Consider the following 9,154-nt stretch of genomic DNA (forward strand, 5'->3'; position numbering starts at 1 on the left):
TCGACTAAACCTGGGTCATTAAAGCTACATATCATCTGTTAACCACCAGTTGAGGATATTTTAATCTCTGAAATAAGGATTTAAACTACTCTCAGAATAACAAACAGAAGAGAAATATATCCCCCGGTGAACATACTCAGTATTTCATACTCGGATTTAGTGTTTCTTATACGGTAAAAAAAAAATATGTAGATCTCTCCAATTTGTGAAGCAGCGGCTGTCAAGTTTTTAATTATCCACTCGCGAGCGTCGATCTATTTTTTTTTTTTTCTTTTTTTTCAAGAATTACATATTTGTGGTTTCCTGTAGGGACATCATAGGTTTTTTCCATAAAAGGTGTGGTATATCTGAACCATGTGTGACCAAATATTTTTGCTTTATTCAACGTTAATTCCTGTAGATGAGCCTTACTTGGGAGTAGAGAAATACTAGTGGATGTACTGTATTCTCACAGGGGAGCGCTAAATCAGTAGGAGATCAAGCAGTTCCTGTGGGAGTGGAAAACAATCAGTCTGGTTAGACCCAAAGAATAGATCATATTCAATTCCTTAGCTCAAAAACACTCTCAAAAGCATCAACAAAGCTACCTTGAGGGTACGAGTGCAGGTACTGAGCTGTGAGTGTTGAGCCCAGTACTGAGCATTGTGATGATCACAGTGCTGTGCAGTGTGATGATCCCAGTGCTGTGCAGTGTGATGATCACAGTGCTGTGCAGTGTGATGATCCCAGTGCTGTGCAGTGTGATGATCCCAGTGCTGTGCAGTGTGATGATCCCAGTGCTGTGCAGTGTGATGATCCCAGTGCTGTGCAGTGTGATGATCCCAGTGCTGTACAGTGTGATGATCTCAGTGCTGTGCAGTGTGATGATCCCAGTGCTGTGCAGTGTGATGATCCCAGTGCTGTGCAGTGTGATGATCCCAGTGCTGTGCAGTGTGATGATCCCAGTGCTGTGAAGACCTTAAACCTTCCATCTTTCCAGGTGTGTGTGTGTGTGTGTGTGTTCATTTCTCAGGTATATTACATAGGGTGTTTATCTACAGGTGACGAAGCTGTTCGGTGTGAACTACACTACGCCAGTGAGTGGAGGTCGGGCCTCGCGAGGTTCAGCCACCACTGATAGTCACGACCTCGAACTCACCATCGCCAACAACTGCACCCTCATTCCCTCCTACAGCGAAGCTCTACTGATGGAGGCCGGAGCCACGCTCACCGCCATCCTCACACCCGCAATCGACGCCAACGGGAACATCCAGAACGGTGGCGGCAGCCTGCCGGCTGCGCCATCGTCGGCCAGCGTGGGGTCTGAACTAGCGCCGGGGTCGTCGACAGGCGCGGCGGCCTCCAGAACCTCGCTACACAACGGCTACGTGTTATATCATCCATCGCCGCTCGTACCGTGCTTCCCAGTCGATCCTTTCCAGGGGCGCCGACGCACCACCCCTACGGAAGCCCCCCCGACGTACGACGACGCACTGAGGGTGTCCGCCCCGCTGTTGGGGACCATGTCGCCCTCTCCGCTACGCAGGTCGCACACAGAGAGAGACATTCCCTCCACCCCTCGCCTGGCGCTCCCTCGTCACTCCTGCCACTACGACCTGGAGACCCAACTATGACCGCCGCTTGTTGCTGACCCTGGACCCTTGTGTTGCCCTGCCTGGTCATGCAGGGTCAAGCCCGCTGCCCACACCGATCTCCACACCCCCACACATCCCCACGCACACCCAAGCAGCTATTTTGAAAGTACGACAGTTTAACACACGCTTTCACACAACACTACTCTGGTTAGTACTTCAAACCACCATACACACACCCCTGCAACAACAATTAGGTGAGTACACATATACTGCACAATACACATACGTACACACTGCACAATACACATACGTACATACTGCACAATACACATACGTACATACTGCACAATACACATACGTACATACTGCACAATACACATACGTACATACTGCACAATACACATACATATACACTTGCTCATACTGCACCATACACATACATGTACATATACCCTCGATCATACCGTTGAACCATGAGATGCGACTGTTAATTTAAATATTGATAACATATACAAGAACATATTAACATTCAGGCTAGATCATACAGCCCCATCCTCATACACAGTTCTATATTCTTACACTCCTACATAGTCCTACAATCACATGATCCTAAATTCACACGCTCCTACACTCATACGATCCTACACTCACACTGTCCTACACTCACACTGTCCTATACTCACACTGTCCTACACTCACACTGTCCTACACTCACACTGTCCTACACTCACACTGTCCTACACTCACACTGTCCTACACTCACACTGTCCTACACTCACACTGCCCTACACTTACAGAGAGTGTCAAGTGGTATATCTCTTCAGTATACCAGGATTCTGAATCTAGTGACAAAAAAAAAACTTGGTTCATTGCAAGGGAGAGGAAGGTGAAGAGTTCTCATTCTTGTGAAATGCAGTGGAGATGAGAGTCATTGTTGGTGTGTTAGATGCCACAACTCTTCCCGCTGGTGCTCTACTGTGTACATGTAGAGAGTGTGAAGGGATAGATGGAACATGAGGCGATGAAGTAGTAGGTAGAGAGGGAGACAGAAAGTGAACATGACGTGAAGTAGTGTTGAGGGGAGGTAGAGAGGGAACATAAGGACGTGTAGAAGACAATATTCATGTGAGGACCGTGTGTGATCCCTGGCTAGGTGATATGATGACTGTGTGTGACCCCTGGTTAGGTGTTGTCATTGGTGTCGTCCCTGGATAGGTGTTGTCATGGGTGTCGTCCCTGGCTAGGTGTTGTCATTGGTGTCGTCCCTGGCTAGGTGTTGTCATAAGTGTCGTCCCTGGCTAGGTGTTGTCATTGGTGTCGTCCCTGGCTAGGTGTTGTCATGGGTGTCGCCCCTGGCTAGGTGTTGTCATGAGTGTCATCTCTGGCTAGGTGTTGTCATGAGCGTCGTACCTGGCTAAGTGTTGTCATGAGTGTCGTACCTGGCTAGGTTTTGTCACGAGGTTCTTCTCTGGCTAGGTGTTGTTATTGGTGTCATCCCTGGCTAGGTGTTGTCATGAGTGTCGTCTCTGGCTAGGTGTTGTCATGAGTGTCGTCCCTGGCTAGGTGTTGTCATGAGTGTCGTCCCTGGCTAGGTGCTGTCATGAGTGACGTCCCTGGCTAGGTGTTGTCATGAGTGTCGTCCCTGGCTAGGTGTTGTCATAAGTGACGTCCCTGGCTAGGTGTTGTCATGAGTGTCGTCCCTGGCTAGGTGTTGTCATGAGTGACGTCCCTGGCTAGGTGCTGTCATGAGTGTCGTCCCTGGCTAGGTGTTGTCATGAGTGACGTCCCTGGCTAGGTGTTGTCATGAGGGTCATACCCGCCACTACTACCATCCCTCACAAACACTTCTCTAGTGTGAACTATGTCACCCAGTGTTTACATTTGCTCAAGTCCCAGTGGACAAATATTGGAATTGCAAATACGTACGTATATCCATACACACAAATACTTTCACACACACGCATGTACGCGCTGAATGAATACTTGAAGTGAAGTATACATCCGCGTAGATAATAGACTCGATATTCTCTTTAAAAAAATATTTATTGCATTATAATTATCTGTTTCCGTAAAAAAAATTATCATCACTAGGATTTTTTTTAATATGTAATCACAGCATTGAAAGATTTCGAGAATGAATGTTGAAAATGTAAACGAGCGTTATGAAGATGTCAACTGGAACCTTAACAGCAAAATGCAAAACACCCACGGGTGGAGTTGAATTATAGCTCTGGGCCTTTCGGGTTGCAATCAATACATCATCAGGAGCTTGCCATGTTGCAGAAATGAGTAGGAAGTTTAGGCAGATGCATTCAAGTCAGCTCGAGTCGCTCCCTTGAACGCATCTGCCTGAACTTCCTACTCATTTCTCCACCATGGCAAGCTCCTGATGATGTGTTGATTGCAACACGAAAGGCCTAGAGCTATGATTCAATTCCCCCGTGGGTGTTTTGCACCTTGTATTGCTTATTCGCGATATTTGCATATTTAACAGTAAGTGATTGTATACAGAATGAGGCGGTTACTGACAACAACAACAATAACAATAGATGATCAGACCAAAACTATGGAAATGGGAAATAACAAGAAGTACGTTGATTCTTGATATAGTAGTGAAGAACATTCTAATAACAGTTTGTTTAGCACAGTATATCCTATATATACATCGTATATATGATATAGCAGTAAATACTACTGTATTATAAGCCAATATTCACAGCATTGTTCATTAACTTTATTTACTAACATTACTAACATTATCTCAGGTAAATAACATTAAGAATTTTAGGCATTCTTTCGTGTTGAAATTTATATTTTTTTCTTTTTTTTTTAACTTATCTGATGTAATAGTTATACACTGCCTTTTTTGTTCAGAAAAAAAAAAACGATAAAAATTTTCCCTCGGAATATATTTAGTTATGAACACTAAAGATGCATAACATAATACCAATTTTCTCTTATATGGTTCTCTCGGTTATAATTTCGAAATCAGTGTTGAGAATTATTACAATACTAGTAAAACACTAATTAATATTAAGTGTGTTCTTTGTTAGCTCTCATTGATAGTAATAATAATAATAATAATAGTAATACTTTTGACTTCTACAAGTACATGATACAACTTATATAGACCATAGCTGACATTAGTGACATATACAGAAAGTCCCTTGTTATGAAGAACATTGTCCCCAGGATGCGACCCACACCAGTCGACTAACACCCAGGTACCTATTTACTGTTTGGTAAACAAGGAGAGCAGGTGTCTTAAGGAAACACGTCCTAATATTTCCACCCGCACCGGGGATCTAACCACTGACCTCAGTGTGTGAGCTGAGTGCGCTACCAACCGAGCTACGGGACACCCAAGGTAGAGACTTGTGGGTCAATAATCTTGTTTACGCTCAAACGTACAGTAACTCTTCATTTACAACAGTCGTAATTTTAGAATTTTTTCGAAATATTTGTCGAAAACTCAATACCAAAATCTGTGTTGGCTCAGGAATATTACCGAGGAGTCGTACTCCATGAGACGAACCACCTTATCCAGGGACCTTATTTTTTATCCATCTGTTTTGTTTTGGATTTCATTTATTTGTTTATTAAATAACACTCGTGCACCATTACTGGGACACTCATCGAGGAATCGTTTCGTTCCCACTGAGCGAAATGTTTCCAAAAGAAACATCCTAGCACTACTCTCACATACATCTCGGCAATTGATGTCACCTTTCACCTGGCCTATTGCTAAAGTTGTTATTGGTCAGTAACTACCTGGTTCACCTTGAAATAAAAACACTCTCCCTTATCTTACAGGATTTCTTTCACCTTTTTTTTTATTTTTATTTTTTATTGTTGTTTCAAATCTTGCATTGCTGTGATAGTGTTCTGGGAGAAATAAGAATAATGGTAACTCAAGTGTCATAGAAACAGATAATTATGCAGTGCAATAATTATCTGAAGAAAATCAGGTCTGTGTCTCCCATGAAGCGTTACATACATACGCACATACATACGCACATACTTACGTGCACATAAATACACAGACAACTTCAGACTTAAACATTGAAAAATATAAACACACCCACAAATACCATTGACACCTGGACAGAATGGTTATAATTATGATCTTAATTTTTAAAGGGGTGGACCGGTAAGTCAGTGGAAGGCCTCGGTCAGATGACCAAAAGCTCCAGCTGCGGGTCATCATGTGACTAAAACCCACGTCAAGAAACAATTGTCCTGTTTCCTGACAAACTTTACCTAACCTTGACACCTGGACAAGACAGCCACTGCCTTCCTGCCTCATATACGGTATAATATTTTTATATCTTGTATACATAGGCAAATGGCTGAAAACTGACATACATGCGCATGCACAGGGATCATGCTTATGCCTGCATCTGAATGTCACATTACATGTCTTATTAAATAATGTTGTAACATGACCCAAAATCCAAATACTGAGAATGAGTGGATGTTGAAGATGGTAACCATCAACCCACGAGGCAGGTGCTGATGCACCCTCTCTTGCAACATGAAAATAGCGGGGATAATAGTGGACATTACTGCATTCATTTAACGCAATCCAATCCGTGAGGGTCATTCACCACTATTTAAGAAAGAGGTGAAATAGACGGAAGAGGAAGAGTCGGAAATACTTGACGAGATGATACTACAGGAAGATATATCGCAGTTGACGCATCGGTTGAGAGCCAGTTAGGATATTATAGTCGGCATAGGTGACAAGACATTACACAGAGGAGGGGTATGAGGAGCACACAAACCTTTCAACCTTGGAGACACACCTTGTCAGTTTGACTGCATCAGGTCTCTCTTTGTAGATCAATGGCTCAGGGAACCGACAAGTTGATAAATCAGATACAAGTGCAACACTTGAGTATCTTGAGGAAACGTTTCACCAAGCAGTGGCTTCATCAGTCCTACACAAAGAATGGAGAATATCAGAAGAAGTCTGAGGGACTGATTACTTCAAACCCCTTCTGATGTTCACCATTCTTTGTGTAGGACTGATGAACCACTGCGTGGCGAAACGTTTCCTCAATAAAAATAGACAAGTGTCGCATATATGTCTAATTTATCAACTTTCTCTTTGCCCACAGAAGGCAGGGTCAGTACTGGTTCAACCAGACTCTTGTGTCTGGGATGCTGTTCTCCTCCTGACCTCGCACACACATCAGTATAATATATAAATAAAAAAAAATATTAATTTTCTTCCACTAACACAACACCAGCTCTGTAAATATGCATTTTTTTAATGAAAAAAAAAAACGTTTAATCAGCGTAGTGTATATTATAGACGGTACTTAACTTGTTGATGATTAAAACATATGTGCAACAGTTAGGTAAATACAAAATAGCGCAATAATTTTGTTAAAACATATACAATAGACAGCAGCTAGGCTTCCAGAACACTATGCCTATTTATAGCGCCTGGGGCATAGGAGGGCATTGAGATTTCATTCAAGGAAGGGGAGGATAACTCTAGTTCCTTAGATCAAGAGCCCTTTAGGGGGACTCTATGCCTGGTATACAGGGAACTTTTGCTTGTTATAGCGAACCTCCGCCATCACTCTAATATAACGGCGTGAGACGTTGTTAGAAGCATCATGTGTGTGACTGTTATGTGAAGCTTAGTGTCAGCTGATACTATCATGTTGTGATGCAGCTCTTGTCTCTCTGTGTCGCTGCTACCCTTCCTCCTCCCCATTATTATTATTATTATTATTATTATTATTATTATTATTATTATTATTATTATTATTATTATTATTATTATTATTATTATTATTATAGCAAAAGTAGTAGTATCATCATCTCTATTATTATTATTATTATTATTATTATTATTATTATTATTATTATTATTATTATTATTATCATTATTTTAGTAGCAGTAATAGTAACATTAATATTATTATTATTATTATTATTATTATTATTATTATTATTATTATTATTATTATTATTATTATTATAGTAATAGTAGTAGTAGTTTACCTGGAGTTTACCTGGAGAGTGTTTCAGGGGTCAACGCCCCCGCGGCCCGGTCTGAGACCAGGCCTCATGGTGGATCAGGGTCTGTTATTATTATTACTACTAAAATTATTCCATCCATTAATAACATTATCGTCACAACAATTTTCAGCTGATGATAATTTGTGCTTAATGTGCTATTTTTTTCTGTTTTCAACATTTATTTTTGCCTGATTCATCTAGGGGGATAGTTTACTTTTTTTGGAGAGGGGAGGGGGGGGGAATAATCATCCACAGACTTCATGGTTGCGAGTCAGCAATGTAAATAAAGTTAAAACCTTCTCTATTTCTTTTTTTTAAATTTTCGTAATTTTGTTTTGGTGTGTGTATGTGCGTGTGTTGCATGGACGTGCACTGGGGTAGTTAAATGTGCCCGTCAAGCTTTTTTTTTTTAATTAATGCGTAAAACAGGACGAGAAAGTTGTTTTGTTAGGATATACTAGGATATATTTGTCAACAGTGGCATTAATAGTTTTTTGAGGCTGGGGAGCCTCGTATAAGAGTCATGGGACTAGACAGTGGATGCCGTGAGTCTATAAGTCACTAGTACACTTGTTAATAAGCTATACACCTGTGTGTGTTTTTAGTCTAGTGTCAAAAAAAGTGATGGGGGGGGGAGAGGGCCGTCGTGTGGGGCACTGCCTACTGAAAATTCTGAAATGATAAAAATTGGTTGGAGTGGAATTTTCGTAGTAATTGTTGATTAAAAATGTAAGTTTGTGTGATCGAGTAATTTCAGAAAAGTGATGAAATATCTAGGAAATTAATGGCAATGTTGTAAATTATGTGTTTCAGCTCAGTGGCTTATCTCAGTGTTGTAAATTTTTAAAAATCATAATAAGATCAAGTTACTCAAAAGCTGTTATTTAACAAATGAAAACAAAATTATGGGTAAAAAAATAAAGAAAAGAAGTCATTTATTTAAAGAAGTCGAATAAGACAAACGGAATAATAGCTTCGATGTTGTACCATCGAGCGAAGGAAATTTTACGGAGAACTACCATGAGCAACCAGATTTATGGGGACATTATATATGTGAGTGATGGCACGGAGAAGCTTTCTGTGTACGTTTAGAAGGAGAGAAAGATAGAGACAGAGAGAGAGAGGACCCCGTTGCTCACTGTGTCTACCTCAGCGAGAAGAACACTATCTTATACTTCTCTATATCACAAATACAAGTAACAAGAGCCATCGAGAGATAATTAGAGGCTGCAGGACTAATCTCTCGTGTACTTGGATAATAAGGAAGAATCTCTTATATACTTGTGTGTGACCGGAGTCCCAGCAGCCAAAGTTATCTCCTGGTTGTCTGCGTTAACAATAACCTTTCAAGCGCACAATGTTTGCAGGACACTTGTCGTTTGTTTGGAGTAGTCAGCAGAACCTGTAGTGGAGACCCTCTCTGATCGTAGCTGAAGGAACCCGACCTCTCCTGGAGGTACCCGATAACAGCCGAAGGAACTTGATAGCAGCCAAAGGAACCTAATGACAGCCGAAGGAATCCGTCACTCCAGGAGGTGCCCGAT

At 41.4% G+C, this 9,154-nt stretch overlaps 1 protein-coding gene across 1 annotated transcript in view; it reads left to right on the forward strand.

Annotated features, from left to right (window-relative positions):
* The window catches only part of LOC128685260 (transmembrane protein 151B), a 53,369-nt gene extending 45,506 nt beyond the window's left edge, over positions 1–7,863 (forward strand). The window contains exon 8 of the mRNA XM_070083026.1: positions 1,041–7,863. Within this exon, the coding sequence (XP_069939127.1) occupies positions 1,041–1,613 (573 nt within the window). The 3' untranslated portion in view covers positions 1,614–7,863. The remainder of the gene's footprint in view (positions 1–1,040) is intronic.
* Positions 7,864–9,154: the final 1,291 nt, after the last annotated feature.

Source organism: Cherax quadricarinatus, chromosome 8, assembly GCF_038502225.1.
Source record: "Cherax quadricarinatus isolate ZL_2023a chromosome 8, ASM3850222v1, whole genome shotgun sequence".
NCBI classification, from domain to species: Eukaryota; Metazoa; Arthropoda; class Malacostraca; order Decapoda; family Parastacidae; genus Cherax; species Cherax quadricarinatus.